At 46.3% G+C, this 16,771-nt stretch overlaps 2 protein-coding genes across 8 annotated transcripts; one reads left to right on the top strand and one right to left on the bottom strand.

Annotated features, from left to right (window-relative positions):
• Nucleotides 1-1,635: 1,635 nt before the first annotated feature.
• thrap3b (thyroid hormone receptor associated protein 3b) lies at nucleotides 1,636-11,967 on the top strand. Of its 6 annotated transcripts, none has more exons than XM_011609305.2 (12): nucleotides 1,636-1,784; nucleotides 1,893-1,996; nucleotides 3,800-3,953; nucleotides 4,755-5,531; nucleotides 6,193-6,798; nucleotides 7,276-7,418; nucleotides 7,492-7,603; nucleotides 7,685-7,760; nucleotides 8,330-8,499; nucleotides 9,022-9,253; nucleotides 9,489-9,638; nucleotides 10,571-11,967. In XM_011609305.2, the coding sequence occupies exons 3-12, from the start codon at nucleotides 3,832-3,834 to the stop codon at nucleotides 10,793-10,795; spliced, it is 2,613 nt and encodes an 870-aa protein (XP_011607607.2). In that variant the 5' UTR covers nucleotides 1,636-1,784; nucleotides 1,893-1,996; nucleotides 3,800-3,831; the 3' UTR covers nucleotides 10,796-11,967. The 6 variants fall into 6 exon arrangements, with proteins under 6 accessions (XP_011607607.2, XP_011607606.2, XP_029700892.1 ...); XM_029845032.1 differs by lacking the exons at nucleotides 1,636-1,784; nucleotides 1,893-1,996 and adding an exon at nucleotides 2,757-2,958 and having other exon boundaries at nucleotides 4,755-5,281; nucleotides 5,420-5,531; XM_011609304.2 differs by lacking the exons at nucleotides 1,636-1,784; nucleotides 1,893-1,996 and adding an exon at nucleotides 2,003-2,342.
• Nucleotides 11,968-12,028: 61 nt separating this feature from the next.
• Nucleotides 12,029-16,765, bottom strand: eva1bb (eva-1 homolog Bb (C. elegans)). Of its 2 annotated transcripts, XM_011609310.2 has the most exons (4): nucleotides 15,674-16,765; nucleotides 15,602-15,640; nucleotides 13,902-14,003; nucleotides 12,029-13,380 (listed from the first exon to the last, which is right to left on the bottom strand). In XM_011609310.2, exons 3-4 carry the CDS (start codon nucleotides 13,966-13,968, stop codon nucleotides 12,965-12,967), a joined length of 483 nt encoding a protein of 160 aa, XP_011607612.2. In that variant the 5' UTR covers nucleotides 13,969-14,003; nucleotides 15,602-15,640; nucleotides 15,674-16,765; the 3' UTR covers nucleotides 12,029-12,964. The 2 variants fall into 2 exon arrangements, with proteins under 2 accessions (XP_011607612.2, XP_003969235.2); XM_003969186.3 differs by having other exon boundaries at nucleotides 15,602-16,759.
• Between the last annotated feature and the right edge of the window lie 6 nt (nucleotides 16,766-16,771).

The raw sequence follows: 16,771 nt of genomic DNA, 5'->3' as shown, positions 1-16,771 counted from the left end.
TCTCCTGGACGGTGATCAGATCCATCAAGTTACAGTAGAAACAATGTTGACAAGACACAACACTGATAATCCAGAGAGATGAGAAACACTCAAGAGGCAGGAATGCACTCCAGACAGGACACACAATCCATATAGCTCACACACACTCAGCTCACACACCTGGTCACACACACCTGTTTGGACCTGGTCTCCCCTAGAGCAGGAGCAGAGGGCTGCTGTCAGCAGCAGGAGGACCAGTTCACCCTGGCTGAGGAGTCAGCGGGTCTCAAACGCATATTTATAACTGAAGTTGGTTCTGCATTCTGAGTCACAGACTCAATGGAACTGATCTGAAATTATTGAGATTTGAAGTGGAAATAAGTTTAAAATGGGTTTTTGGTTGACAAACTCAGTACCTTCAGTCAAATGAGCTGCTGAAGCTTCTGCTGCACCATTTTTGTCAACAATCCAATGTGAAAACAAAGCAGTTATGAAAGCCTGGGTAGTCGCGCATGTCCGTGCCTGAACTAGCATAGCTACATGCTGTAGTAGCGCTGAGTGCTGGAGCTCTTCCTTCTCCGGAGACAGCAGTTGTGGTCTGTGCAGGTCTGGTGTTGGGTAATAGCAGGTCAAAGCCAGACGGTTGGCATCTTATCTCTCTTCACCACAGCTTGTGAGCTCATTGCAGCATGAGAAGAAATGCAGGCTTCAAGTTAACGGCTCAGAAAGAGACAGGAAGTTAGCAAAGATAGTCCCACCACTGCATTAACTGGTGTCTGACGCTGAGCCTCTCATATCTTCATGTACACGTAGTCTTTAATCTTCCTGACTTTGACTGCCGCCTCTGTCACGATCTCTCTGCTCAAAGCTCTTTTCCTCTTCTTGGAATTCACACTGACAGTGAGACCATAAACAGCTCCGAACAGTCAGCAACAGACAAGGAGCCAAATGTGTTCCTACATTGTGGATGCAGCACAGTTAGACTCAGGGCTAATTTTGACTCTTGCAGCTGTGCTGCAAATGATGAGGACAGTAATCCTCTGTCAAAGGTCATCGAGGGCCTGAACGATGACTGCACCCATTTAAACACAAACCAGTGCTTTAGATGCCGAAATGTTTCGGGATCAAAACATCCCACTCTACCCAGACTCCTTAGCCTCTGTGTCCCAGTACAACCAGTCTATTTAGCCAGTCTGTAGCAGACCTCAGATGATGTCAGACGCCTCAAACATGATTCCTGTAAGTCGCTTTATTTACTTTGGCTCCAATTTAACATCTTCTTTCTTTCATAGAGCAGAACACTTCTGCAATGCACTAACATGAATCTGTTCTTCAGTTGCCCAACCAACAGAAGCTTAAAAGTACACATTTTGGGAAAACTGTCAACCTAATCAAGAAATCCTCGCTGAAGCGGCAGAAGTTCATTTGGTTTGTCTGTTACTCATTTACTACTGACTCAGGTGTCCTTGACACAGACCTGTGTCCAGAGCCAGTGACCTTGAGTGGTGTTGGGATGGAATGTGTTGCTGATAGGTGTTATAGCGGCTCTTCATTCGATAAAAATAGTGTTGTTGCAACTGTTGTGCGCCTGGTTGCCCCAGGCTGTAAACAGCTGCTGCTTCGAGGTCTCATCAACAAAAGGATGGTTGCTTAATCACAGCGAAACATAAGATGGATGTGATAGTTCCCAATGAGCCCACTTCAAACGAGACTTGATTCAGCGGAAGTGACGTCTTCACCTACAGAGCCGACATAACAGCCGACGGTTGCCCCAGAGATGTGTGGAAGATGGCGTGCTTGTGACAGTAAGTACTTTCAACTGGAACATCAGTTCGGCGACAGGTTCCTGCGAAGAACCATGACGCTGGCGTTGACGATAGAACTAAAGCTGGAATGTTGCATTCTTTCCCCAGAGATTCCAGGAAGTTCCTCTCAGACGATCACAGCGACGCGCGCGGTGTAATTCCACCCAACCTCTCGCTCCCACCCACGAAGTATCGCGTGGTTTCGCATCAAGGTATGGAGGCTAACTTTCTCTAACGACCGTGTGCTTCGGGTTAGATCCAACGCGTGAAAAACCAGCCTTCTACCGTTGCGTACTCTATATTCACCTACATTTGGATGTATTTCATAGGGCAGTACTCGGCAAACGCAGCTGAAGGCACCCTGTGCCCTTGATCTAGCTATTTTTTCGGTATCTGTGATGACGCTAACTGCATGCTTGACGTTGCTAACATCGTGAGCCCGTCGACCGAAACCAGGAAGAAACAACCCGTCGAGATAGCAGCTTAGTTCTTGGCTTGCTCTAATCGGTGAAATATAAAGGAAAAAGCTCGATCAGCAGTATAAACAGGAGGGAAAAGGTAAGTGGAACGTTTCCCTCGTTCGGAACCGACTAATAGTAATCGTTAGCCATGCTAACCTTAAGCAGCTTTGGACGCAGCCGTTAGCTTGGCTCGTTTTATTTTGGGACTTTTACGACAGTGTTACGTGTTCTGTCTTCAGGTTAAACTGAAATAACCCACATACGTTACAAAAATGTTTCTCGTAAGATCCTCCATTTTAATAACTACAGGTTTTATTTTTTATTTTTTGCACATGACGTAATTGGATAAACTGGCATCAAGCCGATGCGTCGCTAATATGTAACAGAAATTTAAATGTGCAATAATCTTATCGCTGCAAGAGCTGGTTTTAGAGTACAGTAAACACTCGGGTTAGGCCTCCAGGTTTCAGCTCTACGTGTTTCTGTTGCATCAGTAAACACGGTCAAAGAAATGGCGGAAGTGGGCCGCTCCGTAGCAGTCTGTTTTTGTAGAACCGGAACCGTTCAGGAAGTCCAGCTCACAGACGGGGAATAAACCCCGATGTGGGTGGTGTTGAGCCCAGCTGTAACGGAACAAATCAAGCGGCATTAACGGTGTTTCGGATCCTTAGAAGGATCATTTATGTGCTTCAGGATCAAAGGTAGCAGCACAGGTAAACGTTGCTAAATTAATCAAACCCTACTGATGGAAACCTTTGATTGCTGTTGTGGAATATGGCCATTTATTTTTTTGTTCTGTCGCCTATCTGCCCCTCACCACGTTGTTATGGGCTGCTGATTTCGTCTGAGGTTGTTCGGCGTGAATGGGGACGACCAGCAGCTGCAGGTCGGCACGTAGCCGCCGTTCAGTCACGGCCGTGGGGCCAATTTTGTGGATCTCCCGGTTAAAAAGAGTCGGATGTAGTGGTTTGGTGCCCTGAACCACTTCCTCACCATCTGTTTGGACGGCTCCACTGGGAGAAGCGTCCGACCGGTTCTGCATTTCCTGTCTTCATTTATGTGGTTTCTTTGTTAGCCCAATTACTCAGTAATGAATATTTCGCTGGGGTGTTGATCACAGCATGGTGGCTGCATGGAGGAGATGTTCTGGATTGGCATCTGTATCAGGGACTTTCCAGGGTGGCGCAGACATCAGAGAAAGTAACAAAACGATGATGCTTTTGAATTAGCTTTGAATTAAAAGCTGTTAAGGCCGCTGTCATTTAGAGCTGTTGTTAACTAAAGCTACCCAGGATCTGCCAACACCCAGTCCTGATCCGATGCTTTGGCAATGACGTAAAAAGCACTTGAAGATGTCCTTTAAGGCTTTTTATAATTATTATAACCAGACATTTTAACTGCAACAGGCTGCCAGCGTTGCTGCAGCTTCTATTACTATTTAAACAACGGTATCAAAGCATTAGTTGTTGAACAACCTTGGTTTTGAATGTAGCTGCAACCAGAATTTTTCATCATCGGTAAACTTAAGTCTGTTTTCTGTTCTTTTTTCTCAAGGGGAAATAACACGATCCTGCTTAAGTAGAAAAATGTCCAAGGCTTTGAATTCTCCAGTTCGCTCACGCTCCAGGTCCAAATCCAGGTCCAGATCTTACTCCAGATCTCACTCCAGGAGCCGCTCCCGTTCCAGATCCAGGAAACGTCATTATCGGTGAGGCCACATCTTTACTTTACACACCTTGAACACATGTGGGGATACAGTTGGATTTACAGTATAGATTTAGGGCCATAGTTGCCATTTAAAGCCTGTCCATATTTTTTTGCCACAGACTCATCAAAGCAATGTGGACTCTGATTGATGGAATAGCTGATAATATAGAATAATTGGCTGTTTAATAAATGTAGAGTTGTTGCAGGGAGGTAGGAAGCTTTCTTTCTAATAGAGAACCATCTTTATTACAGGAAACTTGTTGAGATGTAGCTCTGCTACTCTGCTCTTTCAGCCATATTGTGGGCTTTAGCTGTTTGTGTTGCAGGAGGTGATGCTTGGGTTACGGTTAGTGTGCTGAAGGACTCTGACCCACAGCTCGTGGACAGCCGTTTCTTCCATTTTTGCTGTCTACTCTCTCCTGATCTCTCTGGTGCCCCACAGGAATGAAATTAACTGGGAAAACTGTAGTTTTCACACAAGCTTCTTTGCAATGAAGTTTGACATTTATGTGTTTGAAAGGATAAAAGAAAAAGGTACTAAACCCTTAATGGAGGGCTTGTTTCAGTTTAGGTGGAGTAGTTAATCTTTGGGTTAATCTTTGATCTCTGACTGGTGAGTTCAGTTTTGCCTGTTTACAGAACCATGACTGAGTCAATCATCCTTCTGTTTTGATTTTGGTTTTTCTGACTATTTCACATCAGTGCAGGTTAACTTGTGGGACTCGCTAAAATAAACCACCGAGCAACACCTCTTTGTTTTACAACGGGTGTAAGTTTTGTTTTCTTTGTTTTCTTCCTCCAGATCTAGAACTCGGTCCCATTCTCGTTCTCATTCTCCACCCCATAGAAACTACCCATCCAGGGACAACAGAGGTGGGTTCAGAGGCCACAACCGAGGCTACCGGAGGCCCTATCATTACCGGGGAAGAAACCGAGGCTATTACTCACGTGGTCATTACCAGAACAGAGGTGGAGGTGGCGGCTATGGTTACAAGGGTAATTGGCAAGGAGGCGGAGGTGGTGGTGGTGGCGGTGGTGGAGGGTGGCACGATCGCCAGGACCACCGTTCACACAGTCCCAGGAGGGGGCGTTCCCGCACGCCTAAGAAGCGCTCAGGCAGCCGGAGCCGGTCTCGCTTCTCCGACCGCTCATCTTCTGGCAAATCTCGACACTCTAGGCGATCCAGTTATTCCTCACATTCCCGGTCATCATCTCCACGTCACCGCAGCAAAAGCAAGCCCGACTCCAAGGATGCAAAAGCAGCCAGCAGTCAGTCTGAGAGGTCGGGTCAGGCAGCGGAGGGCAGCGTCATCGAAAAGGCATCTGGAGGTAAATGGATTGACTATGACACCAGTCCTAAACAGCCAAGCCCAGACGATAAGAAAGAAGCTACCAATGATCCCGATGGGAAAGGTTCTTCAAGTGGTGGCACCCTGTGGAAAACCGTTGGCCATGTGTCTTCTCCAGATAAGAGCCCTACAAAGTCGGGAGAAGCGGCAGCCTTCGGTGGCTTTGGCTTCTTCTCAAAGGATGATCCCAAAGACGGCGATAAGAATGTGATCTCTGCTGCCTTCAAAAAGTACGTCTGCTACTTTCTCACGTTTTTACCTGTAACTACATTTTTTGTGCTTGGATTCATAGTTTTAACAGACAATGAACATATTTTTCTTTCAAACATGTAGCCTTTTTCAAAGATCCATGGAAGAACACATTTTAGAAGGGAGAACATAATAAGAGTCCTGATTTTAAGTGAACTAAAAATGTAGCCGGCTGTTGTCCTTTACTGTGAGCTAACAGGATAATCGGTCGGTGGCTACGTAAGTATTTTCATTGCACTGTTGTTACTATGGTTGCATTAGTGGTGGGGGACCTTAATCCACACTGGATGTAAAAAAAAAAAAAAAAAAAATTAGACGTTTCCTGTCAAACCGACATCAGAACAGGTTTACATTGATTTCATGTTAGCACCAGATCACCTGGTCGGCCTTGTGTTAGTCAGCTGAGATTTTCATATTAGTAATATAAGTAATGTCAGTCAGACAACATTTATCTCCCCCTGATGGCACAGAGAAAGTGTTCCATTTTTTATGCCATTGAACATGTAGCTAATTTGTCTCACCCATGCCTGATGTCCCATTTTGTGTGTTTTGTTTCTAAGCTTATTTAGTCGCGCTTTTCACCTCACTGGTCGTACGGTGGAGCTCTCAGAGGCTAAAGCTCACACCCTTTCTTTGTTTTAGGTTCTTGGTTGAGAACAAAAGCAAAAAGGCTGGTGAGAAGGACAGCAACAAGGAGCAGAACACTACAGAGAAAGAAAAAGAGAAGGGAAGCAAATCTGGAGAATCTTTCAACACTTCATTCAGTGATTTCAAAGAAGACAAGGTTCTGCCTTTCTTCGAAGCTGGAGAAGAGGAGTTCCTCAAGTCCCACGGCCTGAAAGACCACAACCTGGATGAGGATGGCGTTCCTAAAGCCACCCTCAGTTGTCGGGACATTTTTGGGAAGTGGGGCGACGAGCCAAAATACTCTACGACCTACCCGGCTTTTAAAGAGAAAATCCGGCGAGATATTGAAGAGGACGATTCTGTAGAGCACATGGAGGAGGAGCTCTACCGAAGCCGCAAGCATGGCAAGAAAGAAGAGAAGTCCAAAAAGAAAGAGAAGAAAGACAAGGAGAAATCCAGAAGGAGTCCGTCTCCTCCGCATGCCCCCAGGGAGAAGGAGCGCCCGCTGTTCCCTGCAGCAGCAGCAGCAGCAGCAGCTCATCAGCAGTCTCCTATACATCACCTGTCGTCAACACGGGAGGAGTTTGAACTGAAAATCACTTCTCTAGAGGATATGCCCAGGTAGACCCAACCTAGATCATCATACACACATGCTGACGTGTCTTTAAAGATCAGGCCACACGATGTAAACGTGCACATGGATGCTGACGGCTAGGCTGGACTGCACATGTGGACTTTCATTAGGTTTCAACTCATATTTATTGCAATAAATTAAGAGGAAGTAAAACAGAACTAGCAGATAAGGTGACCAAACAACAGAGAAGCTAGGAAAGCAGTTTGCCCCCAGGGGAGGTTACACCCCTCAGTTAATCGCCGGCTCATCGCAGGGCCACATTTGAGCTTTTGTGTGTTCGGTACCTTGCTCGGAAGGTGTTCTGGTGCCTTTCAGCATTAATTCTATATACAAATGGATGGATATATCCATATGTGTTCCAACATACTGTAGTTGCCTCAGCAGTATCATATTAAACCTACAAATACAGTCCTTGGTGTCGAGTGGATAATCTAATGGCTGTAAATGTCTTCTTGTTGTTCCAGTTCATCCTTGTCCCGTGATTTGCTCTCCAGTAAAGATCCAGAGATCCGATCCATTTTCCAGCTGGTTCAGGCAGCGCAGCTCCGCCGCAGCCCCTCCGAGCTCTTTGCTCAGCACATAGTCTCGGTTCTGCATTACATCAAAGGTAAAGCTCTGATTTACTCCAGCATTCTCATCACCTGAGTTTGGCTCTTCAGCTGCTTTTTGTTATTTTGTAGCTCAACATTTCCAGTCCTCAGAAATGACTTTAAGTGAGCGATTTGCCATGTACCAAAGAAAAGCTGCAGAAGCAGAAATTAGGAAGCCACGAAAGAGCCCAGAAATTCACAGGTACTCCAAATATTCAATCCTGGGTCTGAGAGGATTTGCTCTGATCGGCTTGCTGACTGACTGAGGTTGTTGTTCCCTCAGGAGAATCGATGTTTCCCCCAGTGCCTTTAAGAGGCACACTCACCTCTTTGATGATGTGGAGGAGGCCGGCTACAAGGTGACCAGCCCTTTTGAAATTTCCCATGTTTGCAACAAGGAAACTTTGAGACCTTCCAAAGCAGCAGTATTCAGCCCTGTGCTTTTCTTTTAAAGGATGCATATTTCTAAGTCAAATCAGCCCAATTGTGTATTGTAAGTGCCAAGCAAGCTTCCCCAGCCTATGTGATATGGTTATTGGTTATTGTACGAATCCAAGCAAAGGCTAAAAGGAAGTGAATTAAGATCCAGAGTCCAAGCCTGTCAAGGGATGCTTATCATTGCCTTCCATTGTAAGTATTTGAAGAAAAATCAAGTCAAACCACAAAAATGTCTTAACTAGGACTCCTGCATGCAGCTGGTGACATCAATGTTTACACTCAAGTCACATTTTAATGTTTTATCAGCCACTGACGATAGCGTTTGAATGAAACAAGCAGAACAAATGCTACATGTTGTGTTCATGTTTGTCTGGCAGCTACATTTGTCAGTACACTTTGATACTTTCTTCTGTCGCCAGTCAGATATCGAGGATTTGCTCTTTTCTTTCCCCATCGGTGATTTGCACTAACGAGGACATTATCTGTGCAGGACCCCACTAACAGGTTCAAAGGAGACGTAATGGACCTTCGCTTGGATATTGAAAGGCGTAAGAGGTTTGCTGGCAGAGAGCGTGAGGATAAGCGGAGTCCCGAAGGCTCCAGAGGGCCCAGTAGAGACAGGTCCTCCGAGAAATCTGGGAAACGCCACAAGAAGTCCAAGTACGTCTCCTTTATTAGCATCTCTGTTAATAGACCCCAGTTAGCATTGATGGCTCCATAGGCGTCTGGTGGATCGCCAGCTTTGGCCTTCGTCCCTGTTGATGTATAGCAGTAACGGATGGAGACACTAGCGATGTGTGAGTGTTTATGTGCACGTAGAGTTGGTGAATAATATAACACTTCGTCCCTACCTCTGCTGCTGCTTATCTGGAGTCGGGTTGCAGGAGCAGATCTTGTGAACGAGACCCAGAGGCCCCTGAACTGGTCTCAGGTTTCATCCCAGCAGCCTCACACTCATCTGTCAACCACTGTAGTGAGATTTAAAGCAGCGATCTGGTCCTGAGGTGTCCATCCTGGACCCCACGGCTGCACCTCAACATTCTGTCTACACCTGTCATTTATTTACCTACTATTTTATTAACCTTCACACACTGCTCGGGTGCTTCTGTTGGTGTTTATGATGAACGCATGGGGCTGTCGGTGTTGCTGGCTTTGAAATGAAACCATTGTGTGTGTTTACAGGAAGGCTAAAAGGAAGCGGGATCGCTCTCCATCCTCCTCTTCCTCCTCTTCCTCCCCATCCCCCTATCCTCCTCATTTCAAAGGCAAAGAGTTCATGGGAGAGGGGATGGATCACCCGGAGGAGCCCTACACATTCACTCGTTATCCTCCCCAGGATTTCGGTGGCCTTGCAGACCGAGGCCCCCGAGATTACGAGGGCCATAACCCCGAGCGAGGAAGAGGCCGCGGATTTGTAAGTGTCCTGATGGCGTCACAGCAGCGCTCTACTCCTTCATTCTCACGACAAAAATAACGAGGCTGTTGGTAATATTGTCCCACTACCTCATTTTGTTATGGTGGCATAGCAACACGACCAGAGCCTCAGGGAGACCTGCTTTCCATCAGATCACTTTTGTTTCTCTGATCCTTCCTTGGTCAAGTTTTGCTTCTGATTATTGTTTTGTGACATCGGCCTGTTTTTATGTCAGTTCCCCAGAGTGAGAGGGAGAGGCTGGAACAGAGGAAATTATCCAGGAAACAACAGTAATGGAAACCCTGCCAATATGAACCCAGTAGTGCGCCCCCCAGAGGAAGAGTGGGACCCTGAATACACCCCCAAGAGCAGGAAGTATTACCTGGTGAGTCAGTAGATTTACTGTTCATCATTATCTGCTCATCTGCTTGAGCTGAGCCAGAATCGGAGTAGATTTCATTTCTATTGTGTGAGGCTCTGACTTCACAGCCCAGGTTTGTTTATTCTTTTTACAATCATATGACGTTGCTTCAATATCTGCATTAAGTTTCATTTTTTTGTCATATCTCTTTTTTTTTGTCCACTAGTGTGAAAAATTTGGATCAAATTACAGAAATGTTTTAATGAACACGAAATCATTGGAACACGTGAGAACATTGCTGTGAACATTTCTAGTTGCACCAGTGACTCCTGTGAATATCGTGAAACGTAATTACCGTATTTTCCGGACTATAAGTCGCACTTCTTTTCATAGTTTGTCAGGGGGTGCGACTTGTACTCTGGAGCAACTTAAATAAATACATTATTACAGAATTTCACATGTTCGTTATTTTTACACTGACAACCACAAGAGGGCGCTCTAGGCGCATGTACCTGAGGAACGAGTTTCTTTATCGACGCAGAAGAAGAAGTGCTGCTTCGTCTAGTTAGACTTGATTGTTTGGTAAACTTCCTCGGATGTTCTTCGTGCTATAGTTATCTAAATAACTGTTGATATGTTACGTTAACAAAGCAGACACATACTCAGTTTGTTGTGGGTCATGTAGCTGAATATACCGTAACCCTATTGCTAATCCATGCTAATTGCCTTTCAAGATGAAATGTATATTCTTGGTCTCGGATTTTATCAAATAAATTTTCCCCCAAAATGCGACTTATAGTCCAGTGCGACTTATATATCTATTTTTCTTCTTTGTTATGCATTTTTTGGCTAGTGCGACTTAAACTCCGGAGCGACATATAGTCCAGAAAATACGGTACTGATTATCGGTTGATCCCAGATGATGAGTCATTCAGCATTTGGGGGTTTTCTTCCAGCACGATGATCGAGATGGGGAGAAAACCTGGGTAGACAACCGCGGGAGAGGTCGCGGTTCCTTCCCAGCCCGCAGAGGGCGCTTTGTCTACCGGAAGGGAGGCAGCAGCCCAAAGTGGACCCATGACATGTTCCAGGGGGGAGACGACGGGGGACTGGGAGATGAGAACCTCGACGTAGACCGCAAAGAAGCCAAGAATGCAGACGACGCCTCCACCCTCAAGTAGAACCATCCACGCTCACCTGAACGGTTGTAGTCCTGGTGGTGGGTTTTTCTGTCCCCCCCACCATTATTCAGTGGTTCTTTGATTGAGCCTTCTCACAGCTGAATCCATCCAACGGCTGAAAGATGAAGCGCAAACGTTTACTTTTTATGTGAGGTTTAATTTCAGTCCTTCTCTGTGTGACAGTTTTGTTTTGCAGCTGATCAACTCGATCAGTTTATATTAAATGAGCAAGGCCACAAAGATGAAAACACATTCAGAAAATACAAACTTATTCTTTGATTTGTGCCTTAGACATAAATCCTACCGTTGGCCTGTCCTGTGGGAGGGGCCTGTCCTGTGGGAGTGGCTATGTTATGGGAGGGTTCTGAAATCTGGGTGGGGTTATGGGAGAGGGCTGTGTTATGGGAGGGACTTATCCTATGGGAGGGTTCTGAAATATGGGTGGGGGTATGGGAGGAGCCTGTTTTGTGGGAGGGGCCATTGGTTTTGAGCAGCCATAGATGTTTAAGGTCTATTAAGTCCATCAAGTTGATTCATGAAAATGAGCTCAACCACTTATTGATTTGTTTCCAGCTTCAGCTATGTCTGTTTTTTTTGAATATGTTCACCTTTGCTGGCCTTTAGTGCATTTATTACATTTATACACCTTTTCCTCCATCATGCTGATCTTTAGTGGGCTTTTTGTTTAGATTTTTAATTAAAAATTGTGAGAATTCTAATATTAATATTCCAATATTATAGCATTGGAGATTAAAAAGGTAACATGCTGTAATCTGTCATTTCAGACTGAGAGAAAAAGTGAAGTAAAATCTTCAAACCAGTTTGAAAGGCTCATTTAGACAAATTAACTGTAGGTCTGACTGTTTGTTCTGCTTTGTCCAACTCTTGACTGTAAATAGTGCATGTGATGAACACGACTGTAGGACTGAAGATTCTTTTGCTTGTGAGGAAGCTTGCAAACCTTTTTTATCTTGTCCAAATGTTTTAGGGTTTTTTTACTGTTTCTTTTCTTTGGATTAGGGTGGTTCTCTGTTTGATGAGCAGACTGTTTCTAATGTTGGGCAGGACACTTGTTGAATGTTTGGTGATTTACTTCAGTGTTTTGTGTCTCATATAGTCTCCACAGTCTGTAAAATTATCTCTGTTCTTAATAAAAACCCAGTATCGACTAATGTGCTGCTGATCTTTTGCTCTGCATTCAACCTGCAAACGCCATGAATGTGACCACATGAGTGTAAAACATGAATCTTTTAATTTAGACTATAAAAGGAAAGAACACTTTAGTCCTCTTTAATAACGAAGATCTCAGACCGGCTGAAAGAGAATTCATGAAAACAGTTTTTAGATGACTTTAACCTGTAGCTGAAATGGACTGAAACACCTTAATTGCAACAATATAGTTTCATGTTACTTTTCCTCCATCAGTTTGGGCTCTAAAATGAAGGTTTTGCAGCCTTAATCTAACATTTAACTGATTATTACTGACATTGGCCCCTTGGTTGTGGGTCAGGAGGCTCTGGGAGGCGTCTTTCTACAATCCTCCAGGTCAGCTTCTACACATGTGCTTCAGTAGTAAAATAATCAGCCTTTTCATGGATGGAGGAGGAAAATCCTGCCAAGGGACTGTGGAGGATCTCAAGGGATCCACTGAGCATTGGTGATCTACAGTACGGCTGAGGTCAATGGCTCTTTCATGGACACAAACAGACCTGCCTTCAGGAGAGCTGCTAAAGCTGCAATCAGTGTAGGTTATTGACTGAACACAGATTTTATTATCATTACACAGATCTGCGGTGCTCAGGCGTACATCACCGTAAGCTCTAAATTTAACTTCTAAGATTAGAAAGAGAATGTGTTGGAATAAGAAACATTCGCATATGATTTAGGCGTGTGAGTGAAGCAGGTTAGCTGATAGTTCCATTTTTACACACGTGAGCTAATTCATGAGCCATAACCTACCACCAGGGCGTGATCCGTCTTTGTTAAAGTCCAGAGTAACAATTCTGATATGATATGGTGCAGGGAGCCTCACCACCCTTCCACTTGGACAACAATGCTGCTGTGACTCCATACGTCCTTTCACATCAGCACTCTGGGTGGCCATATTTAAATCAGTCATTTCAGGTTTTGGGCGGTTTGCAGTCAGCAGGGTGGCTCAGTCGGAGTCCGTTAGTGGTAATGCACTCGTCCAATGGTCCCTGTCCCCGTCACCAGGATGTCTGGCTGCCCGTTCCTCCAGATCTCCCTCACGATTCGTTCCCTCTCCTCCAGCCGACGAGCCTTCTCCAGCTCCTCAGCCGAGGTGAACACGTCGATGCTCCTCAAAGTGCCGTTGGACTGGCTGCTACGATCGCTCACGGGTCCTGTGGCCACTTTAGGGATGTGCACGTCCTCTTCCTCCTCTGTGACGCTCCGATCCTTCTCTTTGGCGCAGGGCTCCTTCAGCCGTTTCCTCTTGGGGGAGGGGAGGGGTCTGCTGCGGCGCTGAGTCCTGCAGGTGATGGCGGTCACCATTAGGCAGAGCGCCATGAGCAGACCAAAGCAGACGCCCATCATGAAGAAAAGGGCGAAGCTCTCTGGGTTGGCTGTGTGATCAGAGCAACAACAGAAAACAGCGTGACCCCGTTGCTATAACAACAGCAAGTAATCATGGTCCCACAGGCACTACTGTTTTAGCTTTTGTTTTATGGACTCTCTGACTGACTGAAATTCATATGGAACCTGCACCAGAATGCACAAGGTTTACATGAAGAGTCTCCAAACAGCGACTCACAGCAGAAGAATTCAGGAAAATAAGGTGAGACAGAAAGTTTCTGTTGACTGTTGGGCTAAACTGAACAGCCATTATCTTGTTGGAGCAGCAGCAGCAGCAGTAACGAGTCAATGACGCCTTCAGCAAACACGTGGACGTGAGTGAACAGAGGCAGCTTTTCTCTGGTGGCTCCAGAGAGCAGGAATCAGATGGCATAATGTCCCCATGCTGAGAGGAGCAGCTCCAGTGAAGGAATCATGTTCAACTGACAGATTTCAGCTTGCAATTACCATTAAAAACTGTGATATATCATAAAATAACTAGCCTCCATCATGGTGTGGTTGCCGTAGTTACCTTTGATGTGAGCGTAGGTCGCCATGCTGTTACTGAGCAGCTCCATGTCAGTCTTCATCGGCTCCATCCTGCTTCACTCCAGCTTCACACTAACAGACGATACTGCCACAATAAAAGCATCAAGTTTCAATCACATTGAAGAATCTTGGATGATGTAAGAAGGATCACGAGGGAATTCTTCATCCAGGCGGTTCCCCACCCATCGTTTCTGGAATCCAGCCTGGTGTCAGAGGTCAGAGGACATGTTGTTCCTTGTAAGCACTCAAACTGGAGTTGGCCTCTGTGATAGGGATGTTTATATTTATGACCTCAGCGCTGGAGGAGGAGGACCATCTATTTCAGGATGCAGGAAATCTCTATTTTCCTTCAGCTTCCCACAGAAAAACAACAGGGCTGATTTCACACACTTGAACTCGAGTAAAAGAAGGTTCCCAGAGAAGATCTACAGGTTCTTTGATTCTAGACAGGTTCCTCCTCCACCTGAAGCAGAAGAGCAAAAGCTGGGATTCTCCTTAACGCTGTTGCTGGAGGTCCGTCTCAGGAAACGGAGGAGCTCCAAAAACATTCTGGCTGTCGGAGCAGCAGAGCCGACTGTGATCAGCCTACAGGATCCCAGTGATCCCCTCATCTGAATGATTGATCCAGTGGTGTTAAAGCCTGGCGTTAACACACTGAGCCCTCACATTCCCTGTCATTATGGGAACAAGTTCCTGAAGTTCTCTCTCTCCGGGGAGATCAGAATCAGCTGCAATCACAGCCCCCCGCCCTGATCTTTATCCTGCTGGTCACAACTTTTTTTTAATCTTCTCTGGATGAGAAGTGCAGCCAGTGTGATGGTGGAAGCCGACCCCAGGTTCCCTGACCCGTGGGAACAGAGAGCAGGGCTGCTCTGCACCCTCCATTTGCTGCCCCCAGACCTGAACAACATAAGTGGGCAGTTTCCAGTTCAGCAGGCAGGGGGTTCGCCGGGTTTGTGTCCCAGCAGGTCGAGCTCCAACCCCCACGTTTCCAGGTCTATCTCAGAGTACCGCAGCCTTCCAGCAGGGGGTGGGCAGCAGTAGTTTTGCGTCTTATTTCTCATCTCACTGGCCTCATCCACATAATTCTTCAAAATCTGCGCTGGCGTCGTGGTTTTGATGCTTTTGCTCAGAACCAAAACATCTAATTTTGTCCTGTTTTCCAGCCGGACGCCAGCAGGGAGGCCGGGCTGAGACGACCGTCTGGGCACACTGGTTTAACACCCAACGCCCCCAGACCGGTTCATTAACTCAACTACACACATGCAGCTTATGTAACCCTATAAAACACCCGGGTTCAACCCTCCCACACTTCCTGCTCACAAAATCCTGCCTAAGTCAAAGAGGAAACCAGAAACCAGTAAAAAGTAACACTTTGCTGCCAGGATGTTGGAGTCAAAGAGCTTTTGATTCCTCCTCCTGAACAACAGCAGACACAAGAAGGTAATACGACACAAAAATACATCTTTTCCCCCCTTCAGGAATCTATTTTCCAAGAGGTGCTGATGGTGAGAGCCACTGTAGGAACGTGGAGCCAATAAACCCGTCTGTGCCTCCTTTATTGGCTGACTGAGTGTCCCAGTGGACTGGGAAGCTCCCAGTCAAACAGACTTGTTCTCTAAATGAGATATTTATTCTTGTTTGCGCTGGAATTAAGTCATGTGTTTAAAAGAAGCCACTCACCTGATATGTGGACAGTTGAACTTGGAGTTTCCACTGAAATAATGACAGAATACAGACGAGAAGCTGGTCTGACAGCCGGTAACTGGATTACATCCCATAATCTGGAGAGGTTGTTGGTGACTGATGTTGCTGCTGGACTCACAGAGAGGGAGCAGCCCTGGACTGTGACCCACCGCAGGTCATCTTGTAGAGGAGGAGGAGGAAGAGGAGGAGGAGGAGGCCACTGACAGAGGAGCTGCTCCCTTCTCACACACTCGTGTGGCATCAACCCCCAGAATAAAAGCCCCAGCAGTGAAGCCTTCCTGCCCCGAGCTACCAGCTCCTCTGACCACAGTCAGCTCTGCACTGTTAAGCACCAGGGCGGGACAGGAAGTGGCCCGTGGGCTGCTGCGGGCGCTGGGCCATCCGGGGGTGGACAGATGAATTCACTTCTTTGTTTTTTCCTCTCAGGAGTCGTCGGCCGGGCCGAGTCCACAGGTGCTGGAGTTCAGTGGCTCCGTTCCTGTAAATCTGAACACACACACACACACACACACACACACACACACACACGCACGCACACACCTCACTGGTTTTAAGCCTGGAAAAAAGACAGCTTTTCCTGGTGGATCAGCCCTTTAACTGAAAGACATTTTCTGGAGTTTCTTTCATGAGGGAAGCCACCAGCCGAGGAGACGGCACTGTCACCTCACACGGGAGCAGCCTCTCCGTTTATGTGGTGGAGCATCAGCAAAGTGCTATTTTGGTGGAGGGAGTGTTGATGTGTGCTGTCTTTTACTCAGCCGCTCATTATGTGGCCTGCCGTCATTTCAAAATTGGTTTTAAAGCAGTTGAGGGAAGAAAAAATACGTCCCCAAAAAAACAGTGCGGCCAGAGAGAAAACAATGACCCGACCTCAGAGGGACGATCTTCACCACTCTGCTCTCAGCGTCTTCCTCACTGCGGCAGCAACGGAATTCCCCACATTCCCAATCCTACTTATATCAGCACAACTCTGGGAATGTTGTTTTCCAAGTGAAACACTCTTCCTTTCAGGAGCGGTGCTCGTTTCCACTGTTGAGCATCAGATTCCCCTCCCACACACACACACACACACACGCACACACACACACACACTCTGCGGTTCACACCTGCAACACCGTGATGTCTTCATTTTAGCTGAACAAAGAG

Source organism: Takifugu rubripes, chromosome 12 (genome assembly GCF_901000725.2).
Source record: "Takifugu rubripes chromosome 12, fTakRub1.2, whole genome shotgun sequence".
Lineage (NCBI taxonomy): Eukaryota > Metazoa > Chordata > Actinopteri > Tetraodontiformes > Tetraodontidae > Takifugu > Takifugu rubripes.
The sequence above is the reverse complement of the archived record's forward strand: the minus strand, read 5'-3'. Positions and strand labels throughout refer to the sequence as shown.